General features: G+C 40.3%; 1 protein-coding gene across 2 annotated transcripts; it reads right to left on the reverse strand.

Moving 5' to 3' along the window:
* Positions 1–5,540: 5,540 nt before the first annotated feature.
* Positions 5,541–25,002, reverse strand: LOC121303823 (transcription factor RelB-like). 2 transcript variants are annotated; one of them, XM_041234624.1, is made up of 12 exons: positions 24,190–25,002; positions 19,564–19,617; positions 19,304–19,315; positions 18,322–18,464; positions 15,687–16,043; positions 15,011–15,171; positions 14,239–14,330; positions 11,338–11,469; positions 10,462–10,566; positions 9,193–9,408; positions 8,307–8,375; positions 5,541–6,607 (listed from the first exon to the last, which is right to left on the reverse strand). In XM_041234624.1, exons 1-12 carry the CDS (start codon positions 24,242–24,244, stop codon positions 6,111–6,113), a joined length of 1,893 nt encoding a protein of 630 aa, XP_041090558.1. In that variant the 5' UTR covers positions 24,245–25,002; the 3' UTR covers positions 5,541–6,110. The 2 variants fall into 2 exon arrangements, with proteins under 2 accessions (XP_041090558.1, XP_041090559.1); XM_041234625.1 differs by lacking the exons at positions 18,322–18,464; positions 19,304–19,315; positions 19,564–19,617; positions 24,190–25,002 and adding an exon at positions 16,791–17,270.
* Positions 25,003–26,969: the final 1,967 nt, after the last annotated feature.

Below are 26,969 nucleotides of genomic sequence, written 5' to 3' on the forward strand. Positions count from 1 at the left end.
TCACTTTTGGGATAGCTGTGAGTGTGCTGCTGCGGCGCTTTGTGCCTGACTCATACTTTGGACTTTCCCACTGGCTGGCAGCCAATGAGCTCTGTAAGAAACGAAGGATAACTGAAAACCGAGGGGCTTTCTGAGGTAGGAGCAAGGAAAACAAGGACCGAACTCACATTGCTGTAATGCAGCCTTAATCATGAGTAATGCAACCATTTAGAATGGGTGGCTTCAGAGAGGTGTGCGTGGGGTGAAGTTTGCTTGGTTCATTTCCCCAGAACAAAGGGAAAATTCTGATTAATTAGAAAGCGTTGAATAATTAGAGTTGGAGGGGTAACGCATTACATGTAACACATTACTGTAATCTGATTACATTTGTCAGTAACTTGTAACTGTAACTGTTCCTTTTTCAGACGGGTAACTAAATGCGGTATTGGATTATGGATGTTGGTCCTATATTTAATTAGAGGCCAGGCATCAAACTGGAGTAATGTAATAAGTGGGGTACCACAGGGATCAGTATTGGGACCATTGCTATTCCTAATCTATATAAATGACCTGGACCAAGACATAATCAGCAAGCTATGCAAATTTGTAGATGACACAAAACTCCAGGATTGAAGGGTATGTCATACGAAGATGAAAGAGCTGAATCTGTATAGCCTAGAAAGAAGGAGAGCCAGCAGCAACTTAATATCGCACATAGACTGTTTTATATAATTACTAGTATTTCCCATCGATCCCAGTATTGTTTACGATTGATGCAAGTAGATCCTAGATCACATTTCCATTCTTTATTATTTATTATTTTAAAAGAACACAGTTAAAAACAGAGTAACGTTTCACCCAGCTGGCATTTAGTAAGCTGTCCTTTAAATATGGAGTCATCAAAATTAACCATGTCCCAATGCTGCTGTAAAGATCAGCCATGTAATCCATATAGATCTGTGAAAATACACAAATCTTCATTCCTGTGAGGAAGAGAAGACATTTATAGAGGTTCGTGTGCCATAGTTCCCATTACATCACCTCCTAAGTTCTTATTCTTACAATTAATCGTCATAGTTAACCTGAACCAATACCTTAAGTACAGTACAGTAACCAGGACCAGAGGACACAGCTGGAAACTAAGTGGAGAAAGACAGAGGAAAGAAGACACTTCTTCACACAGAGAGTGGTGAGGGGATGGAATGGGCTGCCTAGTCATGTTGTTGAAGGAGACTCTTCTTCACACAGAGAGTGGTGAGGGGATGGAATGGGCTGCCTAGTCATGTTGTTGAAGGAGACTCTTCTTCACACAGAGAGTGGTGAGGGGATGGAATGGGCTGCCTAGTCATGTTGTTGAAGGAGACTCTTCTTCACACAGAGAGTGGTGAGGGGATGGAATGGGCTGCCTAGTCATGTTGTTGAAGGAGACTCTTCTTCACACAGAGAGTGGTGAGGGGATGGAATGGGCTGCCTAGTCATATTTAGGCAGAATCAGTTAGATCCTTTAAGACTCAACATTATCAGCTACTAGGAACTGGACAAGCTTAGATGGCCTCTTCTCATTTGTTTTTATGTTATTTTTTGTGTGTTTCAAAGACAATATGTGTAGTTTTTCACCATCATAGCCATCAAGAAGATTTGTCTCCATATTCTTTATACAACATGTATTTGGTCAAAGTTCTCATTTCAATTCAATACAGTCTAATAGATGAAAATTCAAGAAGGTGTTGAGGTTTCTATACCAGCAAGATGGGAGCTGTCTTGAATAAACTCAGTATGGTATTTACATTATGGAATAAGCACTTTCTTTTTATAAGGAACTGGATTTAAATTTAGAAAGCTCAGTCGTGCGCTGTTATAGCTTTGAGTGTGACTTCAAAGGAATCAGTCATTCTGAAGACAGGCTGCACTGTCAGTGGGACTCTACCCACGCTGGTCCATGACTTGTTATCTCAGAACAACAGGACTTGGAATCCCAGTTAAAGTTAATGGCACTGACATTATGCTCGTCTTGCTTCCAGTCCGGTCCGTTGAGATGAGTTAAACACCATCGCTTCCTCTCTGTGTTCATTTTGAATTGTTTAATGCTCATACAGTAACACGTGAGAAAGTGTACGAACTACAGCAGGGACAGTTAACTCTAGTCCTGGAGAGCCGTCGGTTCTTCTGGTTTGCGTTCCACCCAAGTTCTCAATTACTTAATTGAACCAATGATATTTTTAATTGGGCAACACTAACTTTTTGTCCAGGACTTTAGCTGTTGAGGATTTAAAAAGACCCAGAAAACCTGCAGGACTGTGGCTCTCCAGGACCAGGGTTGGCCATCTGGTTAGCCTTGAAATCAAATTAAATAAACTTTTTTTTTTTTTTTTTCCCAGCAGCTGTTGCACTGCTAATTGACCTTGTTTTATCAGCATAGTTTTATTACAGAGAAAACGAACGTTATTGCAGGTGTGGAATACAATAGGCCCCTATTGTTCCCTATCATTTAATTGTTTTCAGTTAAGACTTTCACAGGATAATTGTTGTTGATGTCATGCAATCAGACAGTCATTAGTCTGCCCGAGACACCTGAAAAGGGAATATATAGTTTTAGGGCCTCAGTTCACACAGTTAAGTGTGTCGTTATTATTTTAACCTTGACACCTTTAGATGCATTATCATTGCATACTTTGGGCTGGGTTGTACAATGTAGGCACTTTTGTTGTGCGTCTCTTGTGTTCTCTTGTGACAAAAACGAAGGGTCATTTTAAGTGTGTTAGATATGCTCAGAATGTACATAGCTGGTATTTTTCACTGTGTGTCTTACTGCAAAGTTATCTTTTGAAATGAGAAAGCATAAGAAAATTTACAAACGAAATAAGGTCTGTCGACCCAGCTAAACTGGTCCGGTTTCTTGTAGCTGATTGATCTCAGAACAATTTGAGACTTAAAGGATCCCCATGATTCAATCTCAGTCTCAAAACATCACTAGGTAACTTATAACCACATTCTCTGTGTGAAGAAGTGTCTCCTTCAACAACATGACTAGACAGCCCATTCCATCCCCTCACCACTCTCTGTGTGAAGAAGAGTCTCCTTCAACAACATGACTAGGCAGCCCATTCCATCCCCTCACCACTCTCTGTGTGAAGAAGAGTCTCCTTCAACAACATGACTAGACAGCCCATTCCATTCCCTCACCACTCTCTGTGTGAAGAAGAGTCTCCTTCAACAACATGACTAGACAGCCCATTCCATCCCCTCACCACTCTCTGTGTGAAGAAGAGTCTCCTTCAACAACATGACTAGGCAGCCCATTCCATCCCCTCACCACTCTCTGTGTGAAGAAGAGTCTCCTTCAACAACATGACTAGGCAGCCCATTCCATCCCCTCACCACTCTCTGTGTGAAGAAGAGTCTCCTTCAACAACATGACTAGGTAGCCCATTCCATCCCCTCACCACTCTCTGTGTGAAGAAGAGTCTCCTTCAACAACATGACTAGGCAGCCCATTCCATCCCCTCACCACTCTCTGTGTGAAGGAGAGTCTCCTTCAGCAACATGACTAGGCAGCCCATTCCATCCCCTCACCACTCTCTGTGTGAAGAGTCTCCTTCAACAACATGACTAGGCAGCCCATTCCATCCCCTCACCACTCTCTGTGTGAAGAGTCTCCTTCAACAACATGACTAGGCAGCCCATTCCATCCCCTCACCACTCTTTGTGTGGAGAGTCTCCTTCCCTCTGTCCAACGTTTAGCTCCACAAAGTATTGCTCCTCTAAGTCCACTTAATTACCACAAAAATATTTATTTGAAAAAATCAGAACACAAATTGTATTTATGTAATTTGATAGATTTAGACGTAACTTTTGCGGTTAACAAAATTAGAGAAAAACTTGTAAGACTTTGACTTTGAAGAAAAAATTGTAAGACTTTGCACTACATTACAAAACTAGCTGAACATTGTTTAACTGATTTATTAATGTTCCAAATAGTAGTTTATATGGAACTTCACTTCAGCTGACTGTGACTGCATTCAACTAGTCCTGTTCTTGTGCTAGCCTTACTTCTAGAGCCCTGGGCAGCCTTGTTCTATATCATAAGCTTTGTTTGTAGCCAGTGTTGCAGCACCCTTGTAAACATTTGTCCCAGTAAAAGCCCAGCAAAGAGAGTTGATAATAATGCTGAACTGCATACTACAGTATGAGGAAATACCTTCCAGATTGCAAAATTAAACTTGAATGTGTGGCACTGTGCATCAAAGAGCATACTTCCATCCAATGTGTATTTATCTTATTAACGAAGAATCAGGGGGGCTTGATTGAAGTCTTTAAAAAACTTAAAAGGAGTTGACAAAGGAAATGAAGTGGAAACATTTCATGATTGCGAATAAGAGATTGTGAATTGCCTTCTAAACTGCATTTTCAATCATCATTTTCATGTTATTTTTGTATGATCTTTAATATTGGCCAAATGTGTTCTATGACATCTCTGTGGGAGCCTCGCTATAACTGTATTGCAACTGTAACACCTCCTGTATTATGGATATTGTAACTTAATGAGAAATTTCATATTTTTTGTCTCACTAGGAACCTTCCATTCAGCTGGGTTAAGACCAAGTTTCAGTCAGATTCATAAAAAATATCTAATGAGAGATTTGAAACTGAAACCTGCTGACAGAGGCATTCCTCTGAAGAACACCCAGTAATGCTTAATGATTAAATATTTAAGAAAACTGCATTTTTTTTAAATTGTTTTTCTATCGTAACAAACCGGTTCTGTGGTATCAGTGGCCTGTGAATTACCAGAAAAGGATTTAGAACAGAAATCTATTGTTTTCATCACATACTTATATATAAGGTTTGGGTCTTTTAGTATCTTGAGTCATTCTTTACTGGAAATTGGCTCCAAACAAAAAGTCAATGGGTTTGTCCAGACTGTTTAGATGCTGGGTGTGTTTGAGTTTTATAGATAGAACCTTTGTATTATAGTGGCTGTAGCTAACATCAACTTCCATGAATCTTACCTATTTACTATAGAGGCCTCACTGAGCAGTTTTGAAAGAACAGGTAAGCTTGCCTTGCTCTTCCACTTGCACGTCTTAAGTAATTTCGTCTCTTTAACCTAGCGCAAGATATCAGGTTTTAAAATGGTTATAAAGAAATCTGCATTTTTTTTTTTTTTTTTAATTATAAGGAATATAAAAATGTGTGTTTTAAATTTGGAAATAATATACAAATATAAAAAATAAATAAATAAATAAATCTTCTCACAGATATATTTCTTGTATGTTTAAGTGTTTGGTGGCTACCTCTAGTCTTCCACTCTCAACCTGATCAGAGGGAGCCAGATGTTATTGCAGCTCATTTGCTTTTATAGAGCGGCTGTGGTTTGAACGCTCAGAATGCTTTGTCACTGAAATTGGCAGCATTCTTACCAGTGCAGCTGCTGTCCCAATGGTCACTTCTAATAGCAGTTTCAGCAGCCATTCAAAACTATTCCCCAAGAGTTACCCTTGACAACAACAAAAAAAACAAGCCAGAAACAAATGTAGTTTATTTTTTTTATTTTTTATGGTTTTAAAATATTTACAGTGCACTTACAAAGGTCTGAAAAAAACTACTTTTAAGTAACTTAAATAAAACATGATTATTAGCTGAACAGGAACCTTTTTAAACTGTCTGATTGAATTTTCCCTGGAGCGTCAGTTACATAACAAAACAAATACAGCCCCCCAAACCTCCTCATACTCCACCCGTTCCAAGCTCCATGTCCAGTTTAACGGGCGGACCAGAATGGTCAGTGTATCTAATACCATACAGAAATTGAACTGTAGCTGTGACATTATGTACAAAAGCCATGCTAAACAATCAGCAACAGAATCACTGGTCCCCCTGTTGTCTTGTTTGCTTGCTTGGGTTGACAAATCCTACCAAATCCTATTTGAATCCGTCTTAAAGCAGCCAAGACTTACAGTTCCTCAAGTGCAGTTCTCTTAGCTTTAGCTCAGGCACCAGGCTTGATAGTTCAGTCTCCTCTGGTGCCTGGAGCTTGCCAACCAAACAGCATTGTCAGCTACAATTGAAGGTCTCTTGAGTGAAGTGTCAATACAAACAAGAAATCACGGATAGCCTCCGGCTGCAGCTGGTCACGGTTTCTCCGTCTCCTCTGGCATCTTGCTGTTCACCTTCTCATCGGCTGGTCTGAGGTTTTGTTCCAGGTACCCTGCAAAGACGCCTTGCCCCAGGCTGGGCTCAATGTTCTCGTTCATGGTGAGATTGTAGTTCGGACATGCTTGAAACTGTTGGTCCATGACGGGTGGCAGTTGGAAGGAAGGATCCAAGTATCCATGTTGTTGGTTGAAAAGGCCATTTGTTTTTTCCAGGGCGTGGATGCACATGTTCATTGTAGCAGCTAAGCTCATGTTATTTTCTCCTCCAAGCTGGTTATCACTGTAGACCTGCATCTCTGGATTTTCCAAGCAAGCCCAAGTAAGTGCATCTGCCTCTTGGGGCAAGTTGCTTTCATCAAGATAACTATTGAAGAATGCATTTTCAAGAAATGTGGTATCTGACTGAGGGTTTAGTGGCTGATGAGCAGACCAGTCATTGTGAGGAAAAGGATCTGGCAGATGGGTGGTTTGTTCTAGAAAAAAGAGCAGGAATGAAGATCAATATAAAGTTGGGATCTGCTCTCACACACTTTAACGCACACATAAGTGTGAGTGAGGCTTAGCATTTAAGACATTTTTGCGATCGCTAAATAACTACAATGCTTCTCTCAAGTTTCAGCAGTGACATTTCCATCAAAGCATCTATTCTGTCTTAAATCAAATTGAACAATGGTCTTTTCTTTATTCTGATGTTGTTTTCACATTGAAAAAAACACTTTACGCATGTTACTAACAGCGACGTTTTCAACAGGATGGTCAAACACAAAGTTTTTACTGGATAACACAGTGCAGTAATAATCTATTTTCTAAAAAGTATTTAAAATTATAATTAATTGGTTTGTTTCTTAAAATCATGCACATTTAGCACATTTTAGCAACAGTAAGTTAGCAGGTCTGTTATATATTGTGCTCAGTGCTTGTGCCAGCCAGGGTGGTCAGTGGTCACAAGACAGAAATCAACGTGTCACAGAACCCCTTGCAGTGTTTACAAGAAGCACATCCCTTTCCTCTATCCAGTATTGTCTGTATCGCAGCAATTCCTTTTTTTTTTTTTTTTTTTTAATCTTTTTTCGAATTTTTTTTTTTTTTCTTGTAAACCTCACAGTGTATCCGGTTCACGCTCCCTCCTGCAACAATGCCGGGGCTCTGATTGAAATGCACACTGTATTGTGGGAACGGAAAACCAGCATTGTTGCAGGAGGGAGCGTGATCTGGATACACCGAGATGTTTAGAAGAGAATTCTGCCTCTCTAATTTTATTATTAAACAAATAATTGAACAAAACAAAAGGTCTACTTGAAGCCATAATAGTAGTACAGTATTTCATGTTAGATTTTTAAATGTCAGGTTTTTCAATTGCTGTCAGTTTTTTGTTCAGTATATGGAAAACTACAAAGCGGTATGTAACTCAGTATATTCACGAAACATTATTCAGCATGCTGCACTCGACTTTATGAAGCAAAATTAGTCAGTTCTATAGAGTGATGCAAAACCTTCGGCCATAGCTGGCGAGCGGGACTAAGAGAGTTCAATGGCAGCTGTTCTCTCTGAACTGGTACGAGAGGCAGGTGCTTTCATACATGTGGAAATCTAATTTTGACTACATTTGTTGGAAAACATGGACTGACTGCTAGCTAACGAGATAACAATGCTGTGCTAGAAGGGAACAGGCGCTAAAGACTTCAGAGAGATCGAAAGAGATAATGCCACTAGGATCAAAGGGGGTCGCAAGAAGATAACAAAAGGCAGATGTATGGACCTTTTGTCTCCAGGAGTGTGAAGAATGCACTGAGTTCAGAAGTTGTCACACTAGACTACACACACAGACACACACACTCACACAATAAATTAAATTACCTTGACCACTGGTTAAGTGTCAGAGAAAGGGGAGGTGGACCATCTATACAGAAGGGTATTTAATGTCATGCAAACATTGTAATGAGGAGTATTCTGTTTGTCCTGTACCTGGGACCAGACTCCCTGCATATTTCAATAAACCTGGCAACTGATTGAAGAAAAGGACTCTGTGCATTTTCTTGAATCTACTTAATCACCATCATTTTTTTTTAAGTTACTTCAACATTGTGCACCTATGTTTTTACTAGATAGAGTTGCTGCACCTCTGAAGGACTGACACCAAGGCTGCAAACACAAACCGCAAGGGACACAAACCTGTGTCGTCAACTTCTACCTTCAACTTCGAGCGGGCTGTTTTCCTCTTCCTGTTCACGTCATATGGATCTGAAAATGCAAAACAAGTTAGGGCATTCGAACAGCCGCTGAAGACTTCTGGCGTAAAACTACAAGCCACTAGGCTTTTTTGAACCCATGCAGATAAAGAAATATAAAAGTGAATTTAAGAACATCTGGCCCATCAGTGCTTGTCCAGTTCCTTAGTATCTGGTTGATCTGAAAACTTTTGTCAAGTCAGGCTAAAGTATCCCAACTATTCAGTATCAAAAAAAGGGATAAGTAACTCATTCCCTACCCTCACCACTCTCACACCCGCTGTCCTACATTCTACAACACATGCCTTGGAAGTTAAGAACACTAACATATAAACATATTACAATAGTTAAATACAGTCTACATTTACCAATTATACGAGATTTGCCAATTACGGAAAGTGTGTGATTAAAAAATGTGACATTCAAACACCAGCTATCAAGACTTCAAAAGTCTCTCTTTCGGGTGTAAGTGAAAATTTTAAGAAACGCTTTAAACGTGTATCGTTAATTAACACTTGCACCTGAAGACTTGAAACAGAGTTTTTATATCATAGTTAAGAACAGAAGCTCAATCCGCTGGTTCCTCGTAGCGGATTGATCTCCAAACGTTGTCAAGTCGGAAACTTAAGGATCCCAGTGATAAAGCCTCAACAGCATGACTAGGTTTGGGCATCCCATACCCTCCCCACTCTCTCTGTGAGGGTGCGTCTACTACCCTCTGTCGAATCAATTATGAAATATTTTATCATGAAATCCCTTGATTAACACGGCAAAAACAACCCAGTTTGACACAATCCCAGGGAGGACCTTTGTGGTTCATTTTCTCGTACCCTGGTTCTCAGGGAAGTAGGTGTACTTGACGGGCTCGCTGTTCATCTGGTCAGAAATGCGCCGCAGCTGCACGTTGACCTCCACCTCTTCGGTGATGTCGAGCTCATTGAAGGGCGGGGCCTTGAACACGATGGCGATCTGTCTGTGGACGTCAGTCTGGGCAAACTCCGCCTTCGCCTCCCAGCCCTCCAGACTGAAGATAATCTCGATATCGTCTGCAAAACATCAATAGGCACACTGAGTCTACCTGACAGGATTCGGTGTTGCCCAGGTGTGGGGCATGTTCTCCTGGTATAACCTGGGTCCCCTTGATGACTCTGAAAGGTCGAACATGAGAACGTAAGAAATGTTACAAACGAGGAGGCCATTTGGCTGATCTAAACTTGCCTGGTTCCCAGCAGCTGATTGTTCTCAAAACTTTGTCAAGTTGGGTCTTAAAGGATCCAAGTGATTCTGCCTTAACAATATGACTAGGCAGCCCATTCCATCCCCTCACCACTCTCTGTGTGAAGAACAGTCTCCTTCAACAACATGACTAGACAGCCCATTCCATCCCCTCACCACTCCCTGTGTGAAGAAGAGTCTCCTTCAACAACATGACTAGGCAGCCCATTCCATCCCCTCACCACTCTCTGTGTGAAGAACAGTCTCCTTCAACAACATGACTAGGTAACCCATTCCATCCCCTCACCACTCTCTGTGTGAAGAAGAGTCTCCTTCAACAACATGACTAGGCAGCCCATTCCATCCCCTCACCACTCTCTGTGTGAAGAAGAGTCTCCTTCAACAACATGACTAGGCAGCCCATTCCATCCCCTCACCACTCTCTGTGTGAAGAAGAGTCTCCTTCAACAACATGACTAGGCAGCCCATTCCATCCCCTCACCACTCTCTGTGTGAAGAAGAGTCTCCTTCAACAACATGACTAGACAGCCCATTCCACCCCCTCACCACTCTCTGTGTGAAGAAGTGTCTCCGTCCATCCTAAGTCAGTCAAGTTCAGTTAAGCACCACTGCATCTACCCAACAATGCTGCACTCTTACCACAATGGCTACTTTTCCACCCCATTGTTTGGGATGAACGATGGTCCTCATGAGCCTGCCTGTGGCTACCTCCCTGCCCCAACTGAGTGAAATATCAACAGCTGAATGGATCCATCGAGACACCTTCCAGCACCTTGTGGAGCTGATTCCACCTCGTATCAGGGCTGTAATCAGGGCAAACAGGTGAGCACCCAGATGTTAGGAACACGTCTAGAGACACCTACCTTTCTGCACCTTGTCACACAGCAGGTAGATCTCAGTCTTCCCAGAGCACGGCCCTCTGGCAGTGTTCAATCGGTTAATTTTCAGCTCCGATGTTGTTGTGGCCTCTGTTACAAACAATATAAGACCAGCAGGTTTAAAATCTCTATATAAAATTGCAGTTGAATTCCCCTTGTGAAATTCAGCTTTCAGGACTCAGTCCACTTGAATAGGCATCCCTTTGTAGAGCTCACATTTCCCTAAGTGAAGGCTCACCTTATGTTAAACATGTATTTGATTTTTAACATTGCTTTTTTTTTTTTTTTTTTTATAGCATTTCTAAACAATACAATTCCGTGTCGCTCTTCCTAGTGATGGAACGCAGCTGACACACAAGTTGCTTCTGGGAGTTTGAGTTCATGTCACAAGTTGCTTCTGGGAGTTTGAGTTCATGTCACAAGTTGCTTCTGGGAGTTTGAGTTCATGTCACAAGTTGTTCTGGGAGTTTGAGTTCATGTAGCAAAAACTATTCAGAACGCTTAGTTCCCCTTCCTAAGCGTATCTTTTTAAAATATATATTTCTCCAAAAAAAAAACCGCACACTACAACATGATTACATATATTTAAGTGCTCAAAATCCTAGAAGCTTCATGCATTGGCTCAATTCTTATGACTTCCTTCATGACAGCTTGACTGGCAGTGTAGCACTGAAGTATCTGCAAGAAGCAATTGCTAATTTCTCTTCACTATATAAAATACCATTTCAAAATCTTTACCACAATGTGCATGTTTTTCATATAGGAAACTGAGACCTGCTAAATAATGGCAACAGATACCAGTTAAGATTTATTTAGATATATCAGCTTTACAGAAATAAGAATAAATCTGAAGTTACATACTTTTGTCGAATACAGGTTCAGATACCACAGGGGGCAAATTGATTTTGTTTCCGAGATCGTACAGCACCTCGCACTGAAAGCACAGGCGAACCACGTTCATCTCCACATCATCAATGCTCCTCGACTGGGCAGCTAGAAAAAGAGACAATGTGTATAACAGCCTGCATTCACTTCCACCAATGTGCTGGTGAGAATACCGATCACGCATTTTTAGCAGATAATCGTCTAAAACACCTGCCAGCACCATCTGTACACATTCCCAAGCTGAAGCAACAGAGTCAAGAATCCTGCGCTGCAAAAAGGTGCTTCTTCGTGGAAAGCCCCAAGATACTCTGCACAAACTCAGTACCTACAGACTACAGCTAGACCTGTGAGCACCATCCACATACACACCCTGTGGTTTCGACAGCCGGGCTAAGGCACTGCAGGGGATTTATATAACTTTCTAAAAGGGTCTTTGTATATGTAAAAAACAAAATACTTTTCCATTTGGGGCAAAGATAGTGTCTTGATAGCAGGTAATAGATGCACAGTAAGTGGGCTGGTTCTTAGAAAAATTATTCTGAGCCTTTGAAAACAAGGACTACATAAGAGTCTCATTACTCACACATTAACAGCTTCCAACACTGATAAACTGTGGGTGAAGCACAGATGTGTGTTAACATCTCAAATCATAACTTCATGTATCTCATCATTAAACCACCACCAATACCTTATTTGCTTAAAAAGAAAACTGCTATCAACAGTAAATGCCTTTAAAATACCATATTTTTAAAATAAATAAAACTACAAAAATAAATGTTATACTGTACTTGGAAACTTGTACAAAATCTAGCAAAAAAAAAAAAAAAACAGTATTTGCGTAAACATACTGTGCTTCAATATGAAACTGCATTGCGCATTAAGAAGCAGCTTCAGTCTATTCTAAAAATACACACAGTCCACAAGGAGCAGAAGAAAGAGGTCCATCCTTCAAAAAAATATTTACTATAGGAGGTAATAAGCAGGCTACAGTAAAGAATGCAATAATCAAATACAGCTGATGGAAACGTATGTGTTATGCACTCATAGAAGCTCATTCTAACATAGGAAATTGACTACATAGGGCTAGGAAATGTATCTCTATGGCTAAACCAATCACTTCAGCAGTGATACATCTCTTTTACATCTCTCCCAGCTCCCCTGGCACTCCCGGCACTATTCTGCAAGTAATCATGATGTGTATGTTGTATTCTACACACTATATGAAAGACACACCTTTTTTTGCAGCTCAACAAAAGCATACTAATTTAAAGGTTCCAAATGCACATCTCTGTCAAACCTGTAGCCATTCTCTGTGCTGTTGTTTGCTAGGCGATCATATAGAAAGTATTCAGGTACTGTGGGGGCATGTCTCAGGTTATTATAATAATCTTTATATAGCACCATCACAAAGTCCTTTACAAGACTAGGGTGTGTGAACTATGTATCAGCTGCAGAGCCACTTACAACAACGCCTCACCCCAAAGACGGAGCACAAGGAGGTTCAGTGACTTGCTCGGGGTCACACAGTGAGTCAGTGGCTGAACTGGGATTGGAACCGGGTACCTCCTGGTTACAAGCCTGTTTCTTTAACCACTGGACTACACAGCCTCCTATTATGGGATGCCACATTTGCATGTATTATGATATGAGAATAAGAATTTAAAATGTGGACTTCATATCATAGACCGTATTGTTGAAAACATTAAAACCCCCGTTTAAGAGAACACAGGCATCTGAATTTTATTTATGAATGTTTTCTTTCTGTATAAAAAAAGTGTTTCGGTACCACAATGCCTCCATGATCGCCTAGCAACAGCAACACACTGCATGCTATCACAGATTTATCTTACTCAATTGAATGCTCACTGTTATCACATGCCTTGTGAAATTTTCTGTTCACAAATACACATTAGCACTCGAGTGGTTTTAATAAATAAACAGCCCTTACTTGGTGACACAGGTGCAATCTTTCCTGTTTGGTTTTGTTTATTATTTCTTCTCATTTTTATTATATTAATCTCAACGCAGAGCAAAATCTGAATTTTATCACAGTATCGTCTTTCACATTTTGATGTGTTCCTAGATGTGTTCCTCCAATTGAAAAATGAGTCAGATTACACTTGTAAGCAGCCTTTTTGCTGTGCTTTGATGTGGTAAACTGGCAAACCTGTGTCACAAAATGAGTAAAGAAGTTTGTTGTGTGGGACGTGCTGTCAGCAACTGTGGGGTTCAGTTCCACCAAAAAATAAATAAAGAACGGAATGCATTAGAAAATTCAGTTTCAAAAAACAATTCAGGGTTCTAACTTAAGGTTGTTTGTCTTGTTTTGCCAGCTTTTCTGTTGTGAAACCGTTTCCTGGTGTGTGGTTTTTGGCAACGCGCCACAGCCAACCGGTAGACTCCTGTGGTTACAATTAACCGTTATAGTACCCACCGTGCCAGCCAGCTTTACAGCTTACACTTGTTTAAAGAAATCTCTATTTGCAAGCCATGCTTTCAGTTAGACTTGCACTTGCCTGGTCATTTCCCCTGGAGGGTAACATTGTTCCCCCTGTTGACTGACATGCTTTCAGTCAGTAACATGACTCAAGACACTGATGCTGATGCGAAATGACCCAGGAAGTGTTAGTTTAACAGACACCCTGAAAATAAGGCACAGAATCCTTTTTTGACCTACTAGTGTCAGCTTTCATTTTAAAAGTTTGCTATAGTATGTGCTTCTTTCAAAACTGCACATTTGAGAGCCAGGTAGTAGCTAATGGAAGTGTAACAAAGGTAAGATTCATGGATCAACTTGTTTAGCAACTGTGACTTCACTTAAAGGCTCTTAGATGGGTAACTGGCCAACACATAATTCTTCTGAATATAGCGCCTTACTGTTGAACGGGTCTATTCCTTGGCTGCGTCTCTTCTCAAGCGCTGGCTCGACTTCTCTCCGCCTCACACACTGGATCCCGAGGTTTGAGAAGCTAAAAGGAACACACAAAGAACGAACAGATCTGAGCACTGACCAAGGGAGAAAGTCCGAGACATTTCTATAGTATAAAACTATAAATCCACAATAATCTGGGAAGGAGTGAAAATGGTACAAGTGATGCATTCAGCAACCAGTGTCCTAATCGTGAGGTAACAATCAATCAATTGAGTGCACTTTAACTGCTACACACTCAATAGTGATGAATTAAGAAACTCTGTGGCTCCTATTTGCCCCATAAAGCCACTGCACTTGTATTCTTGTTACAAGGCAGAACACAAATTGTATTGTCTCTTACCTCCTTAGTAAAAGCATGGTAAGTGTAATAAAGCAAAGCGAAAGCATGAAGCATATTAAAAGAAATGGCAAACCAGGGTAAACTGTGACAAAAGCAACCATGCAAAGCATGAGAAACCTACAAAGTGACCATGCAAATTTACTGCGGTAAACTTTTTAAAAGGCTACTGCCTTCTAAAAGGGGGAGCGCTAACATATGTATTGATAAAACGCTATTAAAAAGCAATGACTTTTTTTTTTTTTTTTTTTTATTAGAGTCTGCCATTCATTAGATTTTGCCATTCCTTCAAAAACATCGCAGTCTATCCTGATCACGCTCCCTCCTGTATATGTTGAGAAAGGCATTTCCAAGCACTATAACAATATATAACGTGGTACCTGTGCTTCCTGTTGGCCCGGGGGCTGAAGCTCACCACACAGACCCCATCTTCACAGTCTTTACCCACGAGGCTGTGCGGGTGAGGTCTATAGGGAATGTCTCTGCACACCAGCGAGACGGTCACTTTCACCTTCTTCACCTGCTGAATGCAGCCTTGTATCTGGCGGAAACAACACCACAGCAGTCAGTACAATGCTTCTACAGTGATTCTACCCTTCGATGTAGTAGTTTTATGCTGAATCCCGCTGTGTCATTGTCAAGACTCTGGGCTTCCGTTTGCAGATCTGTGCAAAACTAGCTAAAAACAACTCAGACGCAGCTGGGGGCAGGTGAAGATTTGTAACTCTTGTTTAAACTCAGTGTCTAAAATTCTAAAAAGCTGTGGTCTGTAAATGCCTGGAGAGCATGGATACAAAACCTAAACTGGGCTACTGCAACCAGCCCCTAACATCAGCTCCACTGTCTACTCCTGTGTGCCGTTTACAACTGTTGTTCTATAATGTCAGTCTGCCTGCCCACTCTTACAAAGAACCATATTACCAGGAAAACAACTTAAGAAAAGGTAAATGAAAAGGAGACCACCCTTGCTGTGTGGCAGTCATGCAGATCATAAAGGACAGATCCTACACTTTCCTGTTAGACGCTTTGCGAGTATCTACAGTATCTGGTGCTGACCTCAATGCTGGGCAGGGTCTTGTTCTGCTCGCTGCTCGACTCCCCCAGGATGCTGCCTGCAGAGCGACCCTCGCACTCGTAGCGAAAGCGCATCCCTCTCTGCTTGGGCTGCTCTGTGATCAGCAGCTTGGGTAGGTTCAGGAATTCCTCCAGGCCCTGTGTGCTCGTGTCTCCACAGGACACTGCTGGACCCCCGCGCTGGACCAGCTTCCTGGTGCCACCGCGTGGTGCGGTGCCCCGGGCTACCAGCTGGGGAGGGAGTCCTGCCCCTGATGCTGACCCGGACCGGCGCTTCATCGCTGCCCCAACAGTCACGAGTCCGACGCTGTGATGCGAAAAGTTTGTATTTCCGATTCGCTGTGGGAGAAAACAACACAAGCTGACTAGCACCCAGTCCTGGTTTATAAAACTCATGCTAGAGAGATCATCAAGGTAAAAATAGTCACTTTAATAAATTGATAAATCATGCATTTATCGAATCCTGAAAGAAACAGGCAGCAATGGATTGTGAATTTTAGAACTGTAAAATATGCTCTGAAATCACTTTCCACAGCATGAATAAAGCTCACTGAGTCTGCAGATTTAGTAGCAGGAGTTGTTGCTGACAATAGCCTAAATATCTGATTAACAGTGTTATTCGAGAATCAACACACACCAAATAACTGAAGCAGCGTTGCTTAATTCACAGGACATTTACAGTACAAAATAAGATTTAAAAAAAAAAAAAAGTGCTGAAGGTTTTAATTACTGTACAACCTTGTATTTTAAACCACAAGTTCTTCCGCATTCACACAGTGTGTCTCCTCTTTAGCACGCAGTATATAGTGTGCCACCCTGCCTTCCATATTTGTCAGCTACTACTTTATCAATAAACACAAAATATAAAGATCGCAATTACTAGGTTTGCATGCACCGGGAATTACTTCAATAGAGTCTGCGTGCCAGCTCGGTTCAGAGCTAACTAATGCATCTGAAACCACACACTTGAATCCCATTAAAACCCCAGCCAGTGCGATTGGCTGTTATCACTCTTGGTAAGAAGTTGATAAAAGCATGTTCAATCCCAAAGCATCCAATGTCAAGATGTTGCACAAATGCACTCACATCTCCAGGAACACAGATGGGGTTCTTTCTCAATCTGTTTAAGAAGCTGCTCTGTTGGTAAACTGCGTGGCTTATCCAGTTTCACAGAACTGTTAACAATGCGACAGGCAGCAGCAGCTACTCTGGGCAAAACAGAAAACAAAAGTTTCCGCCCAGGAAGTCAGTAGATAAACAAGTAGCCAATAGAAGACCAAGTACGGGGGACTTCCTTATTGGACACTTCAGCAAAACAACCATCTTTTTTTTTCTTTTTTTTTTTGTTCAGAGCCAAGCCTGTCTAGTTTAAGGCAAGCACATTTACAGTACATGCATGACTATGATATAATTGGTCCTATTCATAAAACGCCATTCATTGAAGGACTCTTTTTAAGGTGGTCTGGATTAAATACTACCATGATACTTTTTAGGCAGAGCTAGAAAACAAAGGAAATAATACATTTGTATTATTATGTTATTTATAAAAAAAATTAAAATGTACAAGCATGCATATGCATTTCATATTAAACATCCTTCCTTATGTGTGTCAAAGTGGCCACTTAGATGTTTAATATTCTTTGATCCTGAAGAATTTAAGAAATCTGGCTCTGATGCATAAACTACATGTAGCAGAGGATTCAAGGATTCAAGCGGGTGTGCATGCAAAACTGGAGAGCAGTGACTGGGACTGTTTATTTTCCCCCCATGTAGGGGCATCAAATAACGCTTATATTACTTTTAAAGCTTATTTCAAGGTCTTTCAAACAAGAAATAGTTACAAGACAAGTGTCTATAGGTGGGCATCTGACAGCCAAAAATATAATTCCTATTGGAAGCTGTTTCCCCCTTGAATGGGACTATCTTACCTCGTGCTTTTCCAATGTCTACTGTATGCATTTCTCATAGTTTGCCATGGTTTGCCACGATTTGAATACATTTTGACATAATGGGCTTGTGCTACGTTTTTTAATGCCATATTTTTCTTTTAGGGAGATTTGCAGAAACGAACTTGTATGGAATGGGTTACCTACCTACAGTAGCAGTGATGAATTGTGCGATAAGACCAACAAAAACTGACTTAACTCACATGAATTTAGCTGTTATTTGAATTAAAAAAAAAAAAAAAAAAGTTGATTTTGCTACCTTATGCGACTCAAAGTGGAAATGGGTATATTCACGTGAATAGCAAGCACATGACCCAAATGCCTAACAGGCTGCCACTTGTGCTCTGTGCTCCATTTAAGCGCAAGGCAGAGGTTTGTACTGGGAGCTGTGCCTGCAACAACTGTGTCAAGCCATATCCACGTTAGAATTAATAAAAGAACATTGATCATTACTTCTATTTCGCTTCTGAATCGTTCATACCAGTTCCATAAAATAAAACACCAGACAGCCCGCAAAAAAAAAAAAAAAACAACAAATATTTACACAGGCTCAGGATAACAAAAGGAAGGGAATGTGTTTCGAGCGCTATAGCAACCCCCAGCCTCGATTTCATGTGGCTGCCGTTGGCCTGTGTCGGATTGAAGTGGACGTCGCAGTGCCAGCGCTGTACCTGTGCTGAGCTGAAATGCTCTGTGCCTCTGGGTACGAGCTCTGTGGTTGTCACTGTCTCCAGCAGTGGAGTTGGTTGTGGTGGCGGGCCAGGTAATGGGTGCCTCAGGTCTTCATCTTCCTTGATATATTCATTGATTAATTCTAGAAGGAAATAAACACAACTTCAAAAACTTTACCTCTCTAAATGTTGTCACTGCAGTTTTATAATAGTTAACTTGGTTTGCCCACAAGATATACAGAACATCAAAACACTACTGGGCCTCGTCTCCAGGGTTACTGTTGCTATAGAAACGTAGGTCGCTTGTTAATACTCAGTCCTGATTGATGAGTGGGTTGCAGTAATGAGGCAGCATTTAAAATTGGCTTTCTACCATCAAATTCAGCGTTATTCAAATAGCTTCACTGTTGCTGGAAAGCTGCAAGGTCTTGATGATTCTGTTACTGCGTTACAGGCACAGCAAGGTATGTTTACTGTAGCTTTCTTTATTAATTTAGAATGCCCAATTATTTTACACTCCTTTTTTTCTCCCCAATTTTAGCCCCCACAACAGCTTAGGAGAGGGTCAGTGGGTGTTCAATCCCTAAGCCAATCGCCTCTTTATGTCCGAGCGCTACAGTGGATGTTGGCACGCTACTGACTTTGCACAGGACATAAACCTGCTTCCGAGACCCACTTTGCACCTAGATATAGATATTTATTTTAGATACCTACAGAAAGATGAATGGCAGAGAATTATAAGAAAGAATTCCTTCAATGGGTTCTGTGCTGCATCCATCCTTGTCTTTGAGATGGGCTTTGCTGGCTGCCTAGGTTAGCATTCTCTGCAGTAGTTTTCATTTCAGACAGACAGTTAGAAGAATATGCATACATTGACAGCACCATGCAGTCATGCCTGTGTAATACTACTGACACAGACTCGACTTGCAAATAACAATCGAGCAAATAAATTCACTGGAGGCCAAAGGAAATGAACACTCACCTAGCTCTATCTCTGTGAAGAGAAAGAAAAGAGAAGAATGTAAAATGGAATGGAAAAAGTGCACTTTACAAATCAATGCTTCTGTTTTTGCTCAGTTTAACAAGTTTAGCAACAGGGGGCTGGAACTCTGATGCAATAATATTTCAATTCAAAATGACTTTTAAATGACTGATGCAGTGACTTTAAAAAAAAACAAAAAAACATTTCAATTATAACACAAGTTCAACCACTGCTGGATAGAGACCCAGTTTATATCTTACCAGGGTCTTGCAGTTGAGATTCAAGGTGATCAGCTGCACTGGTCCTGGAATTGTCTAAAAGAAATCAGACCTATGCATTACAATGTATGCCAGCAACAAGGCTTTCAGATAGGCTTCAATATTTAGTCTTGAATCTATACAATTCCATTGGAACTCTCTTATAAATCCCTCAAAGCTACAGATTTTGAGTTGCATGGCTGTGGCTTAACTTTTCACTACTGTGTTGAAATTTCTGTACTTGCAATAAAGTCTGGTTTGGTAGCTCTAGGGACATTTAGTGTAAGTGTAATTAACTCTGACAACTCCTTTTAGGATGTGAAACAATCGAGTCTCCTTAAAACTTTCTTTTTCGTCATAACATACCTTTCAGTTGCTCCTCGCTGGACTACAAGTACAAAGCCACAATGTATTTTTGTGTTGCAAGAGCTCACCAGTACTTTTAAGCATAATATAACCAAGCACTGTGCTTGACTTTTTAATTGGCTCTAATTGTCTGGTTGCTGACAGCGACGAGTCTGATATAAAGGCATGGTTCTGTAGCACTTATTTTAAATCACGCATTTATGTAACCAGCATCTACAAGAGACACTACTTGTCTTGTTACCAAAGTTCTCAAGGGATTCAAATCTATTTTTTTTTCTCACGGTCTGCTTGAGGGGCGGTGGTTGGGGTGGGGGGGGTCCCAAATGAAAAACATTCAGCATAATGTATGCATATTCTTCTAACTGTCTGACTGTGCAGACAAACAATATTTAGTTTTGATAGACTACCGGATTACTCTACAGAGAGGAAATAGTCTCCTGGGCAATCTGCCTGGCTCCACAGAAATGAGTTTGGTGTGTTCATAATGCAGTTGAGCTAGAAAGCTCCCCTCATATGCTGCTTTCATTACTCAAATGATGTATTTGACAAATATTTTTGTGGTGATTAATCTAAACCCCTGTTTCAAGTATGCAATAAAAAAGCTAACTTGTATTGTTTTTACATAAACAACACACAGCAAAACAGAAATAGCTACAGAAGCACAGGCTCAATGCTGTTTGCTCCAAAGTGTCAAAGAAAGAAAAATGAACGTGGTAAAATTAACAAATCAGAACGGGCCGGGACTCACTGGTACGCAGTACTGGGACTTTTTCTGTATCTCGTTGAATTTGGTCTCCCATGGAAATTGGTCCCATCTGACTAATTTTCTTAGATTGTCCTATGAAAAATGGTTCCCCCACCGGATTTACTTTCATATATTAAAATTAAGAATACAATTTTGCAAGATTAGTTTTTTGGTTGTTTTTTTTTTTCCTTCGAACTGAGTAAGCAGCACACCCCAAAAAATAATATGCACCAAAACGGGTCTTGTATGTATTGTCTAAAATGAATGTCTAACAGTTAAAACGTGAGAACATGATATGCAGGGTTGAATCATTTCACCACTGCATCCCATCGTTAACCTACATCTCGTTTTATCTGCCTTTATGGTTTAACCTTAAATAACTATTGATTTTGCTCTGCCGCTGCTAATAACAAACTTCAAGGGCAAATAATTGAAAGACCAGCTCCGTGATTATTTATATAGTTGCATGAATGCACACATGCTCAGGAAACCACGCAACTGTACATGTATGAAGTTTTACAAATACAAAAATGAGGTCTGTAAGTTGCTGATGGCTGGGATTACAACAGAAAAAAAAAATTGTCATACATGCAATACATATTTGTGAATGTTATCACTGTAATTCTTAGAGACTAAAACATATATTTTAAAACTGACTTTTCAGCTTAATTGTTTTCTTCAAGTCCTGGAGCCACGTGGTTGTGTCTGTGGCTTGTAATTCACAGAAAAAGATCCAAGTACTAAGCAACTCTTTACACAGAATGCAGAATACAAATTATACATGTTAAGAAATACAAAACAGCCACAGAACCAACCTTCTGCAGGAGGACCAGCATTGTAAAGGATTTATAAAGCAGTACTAGAAAATTACTACACTACCACAGAAGTACTACAGAACAAGTAGCACAAAAGTACTATAGTATTCTATAGAATCTGTCAAAAATCCTATAGGGCTTTTACTATAGTAGTAGCAATTGTACTATAGAATTCTATAGAAATCCATGTGGGGTATTTCTTGGAAAATGAAGGTTATATAACAATGATGTCAAATACTGAAGTAGGTTTTATATTTAGAGTCTACTGGTTATTTAACTAAAACACACCCACCACCACTAATACAAAGAAAAAAGAGGAAGTATATATGCCTCCATGGGTTATATTTATTAATTGACACTACAGTCTTTAATGTTTATGTGTTGGAAAAAAGGAAGAAAAACAACACGAGTACCCCTCCATGCTGCGCATGTGAGCAGATGTACTTTTTTGTTGAGAATTTCACCCCTGCACATGCAAAATATGGAAAACCACAGACACTGTATTTGTTTTGAACACCACGTGAATTTCTATTTAAGGAAGGCCTGAAATAAACCTCCAGATCGAACTGCACCAGTCTCGTAAATATCATTGATGGCGTCCTGTGCGAGATACAGCGCCCCCTTCAGGTCAGCACCCTGTGCGGCCTCACTGCTCCCTAACTTTAGTTTAAATATTGCCGGGGGGGGAAGGGGGGGAGCTTGTTTTTTTAAACCTTTACAGCAAGGGTAGGGTAATGCTACCGACTTGTCTCGACTCAAATTGAAACATTTTAAATTGTTTTGTTTTCCATTAAGTCACGTGTTTTGGGGTATAATGATATCATCACAGATTTTTTGTTTGAAATCTACACCTGCTCTGTTGCGCATAAAGGTTACAAGTTGAAAAGTATATACAGTGTCTCTCATTTTCTGTTACCATTGTCAACGTGATCCGCTCAGATTTCTGCACACGTGTGCTCGATCTGAGATAGTGCTGTGATAAACACATGCGTTCGTCTACAATTTCAAAACATAATCAAATTTTTTTTTTTTTTATTATTATTTTTTTTTACAATTCCAACAGCTGGAAAACAACATTTCTCTCAAATAAACGTGTCATCTACCTTTCTATGACGGCAAGGACGGAAGCTTTGTTCTTCAGAGCAGTATTTCAGACATGTGTTCACAACTTCATCAGAAGGGTTATTTACAAACTCTGTTCTATGAATACAAACATGGTGATGCTTGCAGTATTACAGTATTCTAATATGTGCCCCAACACTGGTCTGAACTGGCAATCTCGCAAGTAGTCCTACAGTTTCTTTATTCCCAGTTCGAAGAAGCCTTGAGGAAAAGAGTTTTCCTGATTTCTGGCTATAAAAACATAAGACTCGGTACCCTCTGTGTAAAGAATTCCTTAGACGCTTCATTGATTTCAACACATTTCAACAGATTTGTGTTCAGTTAAAAAAAATAAACAAACAAAACGGTAATTCGGTATTTAGAACTCGTATTTAGTTGCTCAAAAATATCAACTATGTACCGAAAAACAAATAATTAGAGGGGTACGATATTACCTTGCGCCATTGCGCGTAACTGAATGATTCAAATTTGGAACCCTTGCTGCTTCACAAAATCTAAATCCCAATTTTTTTTATATTGGAACCCTCTGTTGTTTACAATTTGAATATAAACGCAACAAGAATACCTAAAGTAACGGTATCGTTAATTATCCTCCAATTTTCAAAAAGTACAAAGGCTAAAATCTTTTTTTATTATTATTTATTTTTTTGGGACTTTGAACCCCGGTTTCTAGGTTTTCAAAACCTGGGCGTATTTGTGCCAGACACGGGTTATATTACTATGGAAACCCACGGCATCGAGATGCTAAGCAACGCGATAATTAACAAACCTGAAACAGATGAGTTTTTGTTAATGAGCTCGTCAACAGTACAATAAAACCACACGAAGTATGATTAGGAATCGCTAATATTCCGGTAACTGCTGGTGTTGGTCTGGTTTTTTGGAGTCCTGATAAGGTTTGGGCAATTCAATGAATTTAACTATTTTTTATTTATTTATTTATTTTAAAACCAACATAAACAACCCTTCAACCAGGAAACCAGGCCTACTTGTTTTTTTGTTTGTTTGTTTGTTTTGTTTGTTTGCGTTGCCAAAACGTCGCTTTTAGCAGTCTGTGCTACTGCTGCGTCACTAGGAGAGATTATGAATGTTAACCTGGACAAAGGCTGCTGCAAAATCCGCAGAAAACACTTACAGATGTATTTTAACATGGCAAACCAACCCGTTTTACAGGCTCTGTGTTGCGCATGAACGGTGGCATAACTCGCTCCGCGCATCACAATGTTGGCTAAAACTGCAGACAATAAACGCGCTGCTTTTTAGAGAACGACCATGACTCGCTGCCCTATATTATATGCGTAATATTGCTTTTGGTGTTTAAATGTCAACTGCTGAACAGCATCTACTGCAACTCTTTTAAAAGTAGAATCTAGTTGAATATTATAATTTACGTGCACGGCAGTCTAGTCGGTAGAAAGGGCAACCAAATGAGAATCGAAATGTACGCTGCATTAAAATGCGCTGTTGTTTGCCATGCTATATTTATAGTAAAGGTCTATTCTGGGTGTTACTACGGCTATGACGACTAATAATAATAATAATAATAATAACAATAATAATAAAACCACTGGTGTTTCTTACCTGTGTGGGGCGTGCAGGTGTGCGCATCTCCGTTTTCTCCGCTCATATTTTTCATGTTAGTTTGTATACTGTATGATGCAGTTTATTAATAAACAGAATTTAAAAAAAAATAAACAGCTTTTTTTTTTTTGCTCTTTTTTGATCAGTCGGCGGTGACGTCGGCTTGCTTTCCTTTCCCCCCCCCCCCTCCGCCCCCGCCCGACTCAAACTGCTGTAATCACAACGCGATATTGATACTGGCGTTGAAATCAGATTTTGCAAACATACGTGTTTACGTGTAATGCTGACATTAACAGCTCCAGCAGTAATGGATTCGCTGAAGCTCCCTCTTCTTGCTTTCCACGAGTTTTCCGCACTGCGCCTGATCAAGTGACACGTGTCTAACTTCTTAATCTTGTAACGCCAACAGCGAACTAGCACTAAAACTGAACTGTCTTGCAATCCGCGGCTTCTGATGTGAACGCCAGACTGATCTGTCACTACGTTTACAAACCTCTCCGTTTTTTTTTTTTTTTAAACAGATTTTAACAGTCTGGAAATCCCCTGACGTCATGCTACAGATAAATGGGGAACCCCCCCCCTGCCGACCTTGAGTCAATACTCCATCTACTTGTAACATTCTGTATAATTCTTTAATGTTTGTGCCCTTATCCATGTAAAAATATGTATAAAATTATTTCATACAGTCTCGTACAATCCTTTACATCCTGGCGCGGAAGTGACTTGCAGAATAGCTCTGGGGCGGAGGTACAGTTTTCTTTTCTACGCATTTTCGTTCACTCAGTTAAACCATACGTACGGAACCCAACAACAAACATGACAAATTCTCTTCTTTTTTTTTCTTTTTTACAATGCAAACGCAGATCTCACGGAATCAGACTATATCTGTGAACTAAGGCGTCTGCGTTTTTAACCCCTCACTCAAGACACGAACTCGAGATGTTCCAGCAGAGTCTAAAACAGCACCTGTCTGTACTAGAGCCTTCTCTGCAGAACTTGCAGGTCGTGCAATTATGTATTCACTATTTTTTGTTGTAGTTTCACATTTTGTTTATTTGCTTTTTTTTCTCTTTCTGTGAATGCTGATTAGCAGTTTTGTCATTTGCTATATAAAACGATACAGATGAAAAGTTACCGCTGCTTCCTGGTCTAACACACTGAGACCTAGAGCACAGGTTTATAATGGTTGTGTTTACATATGTGCCTAAGAAAAACAGAAATGGCTGAAAATACGACGTGACTAGTTAGAAGACGAAAATTCAACATGCAGTAGCTGTCCAGACAACTGGTCATGTTACACTGGTTATATTTCCAAGACCGAACGCGACCTGGGTGCCCACAGACTCTTTACAAAATCCACAGCGGCGACTCACCCACCCTGAGTAAGGGTCCAGTCCTCTGATCCTAGTCTATCTCCACAGTTTCCAACTGTGTCCTCCTATCATGCTGAGCATTGCGCTTCGAATAAAACTGCCTAAGGTGAGGGAAGAAGTCTGTCCATGTGGGCTTAACAGATTCAGTTCCCTCATCATACCCACTGCTACTGTCTCAAATGTATAACGCGTTTTCTAGCGAATAATGTGAAAAACGGTCTGTAAATTAGAACCTAAGACTTATGCCAGTCCTTAATTTCTCTGGTTTTACGTGTTCGCCCACATCTAACCACACAGGCGCTGAATCACCGCAAAAACTACGGGTGCAAATACTATGAGAGTTATTTCTGCAGCCAGGCAAGGATTTGGTGGACAGATCGAGGGTCCCAAAGATTTGATTTAATTCATCATAATAAAAAGTTATTTAAAATATATACATATAACAAACAAAAAACAGTTCTTAAGAACTCGGATGCAGAACAATACCAGCGTTTATGATTATCATAGTTATTAAATAACTCTTTATCAATATGACCGAATACATTTGGTGTAGGTGTGATAGCTAAAAATAAAAAAAACGCACAAAAAAAAAAAAAAAAAAAAAAAATGCTGATGCAGTGTTTAACGACATTCTTGCAAAATGTATATTTTCACCCACGTCTGCCAGCATGACGTGTTTCACTAATTTGGACAGCTACTCCAGAAATGACTTTTTAAGAGGCCATGTGTTTGAACCAATGTATCTCTTTCTAAATGTAAAGCAATTTCAAAGGCTTTTGTTTTGAGAATGATTCATTAATGTATAATCTATTCACGAGATCCTAATCTATTGCAGCATTACTAGAAACTTACCGATTTCTCATAAAGCGCCTGACCGCTTCGATTTGCATAGAAGTGGTTGCGGGGATTTGGAAATGTCATAATCGTGGGAAACCTCGCCACCTCGTGGCTAAAGCATGAACTACAATTTTTTGATTTTGGAAATGTTTTCACAGAAACACTGCGTATTGGCTCAGTTTGACCTAGTGAATGTGCTGCATTAACTAATCTAAGAAGAATGTGTTATGAGTATTTGTTTGCTACGCTACCGGAGGCCACTTTTGTGCAAGGCCCTTTCAGTAGCACCGACAATCATATTACAGTCATGTTAATACCTTTTGGAAATTGCTGTGCTTGCCTTAGCATGGTATCATTCGGTAGTTCACTTTTGTTTCTTTTTGTAATGTAATTTGCTTGGAAGTCAGACCTTGGAAGGGAAGCTGGTCCGAAGCGCAGGTAATAAAGCGGTCTAAACTCTTCAGTGTGGATATGTTGATCACAAGAGGACCAGTTATACAAAGGTAGTCACGTATCTTACACCGAGCCTTGAGCATGCGCAAGGGCGCTGGAACTAGGGGTGCGGCAGCG

Source organism: Polyodon spathula, chromosome 35 (assembly GCF_017654505.1).
Source record: "Polyodon spathula isolate WHYD16114869_AA chromosome 35, ASM1765450v1, whole genome shotgun sequence".
Taxonomy (NCBI): Eukaryota; Metazoa; Chordata; class Actinopteri; order Acipenseriformes; family Polyodontidae; genus Polyodon; species Polyodon spathula.

Excerpts from the sequence above, each read along its gene's own strand:
- LOC121303823 (XM_041234624.1), bottom strand. The coding sequence starts at position 24,244 with ATGAAAAATATGAGCGGAGAAAACGGAGATGCGCACACCTGCACGCCC. Across the intron at positions 15,172-15,686 it reads AGACCCTGCCCAGCATTGAG|ATACAAGGCTGCATTCAGCA; the intron begins GTCAGCACCAGA and ends TGTTTCCGCCAG. Across the intron at positions 6,608-8,306 it reads GGTAGAAGTTGACGACACAG|AACAAACCACCCATCTGCCA; the intron begins GTTTGTGTCCCT and ends TCTTTTTTCTAG.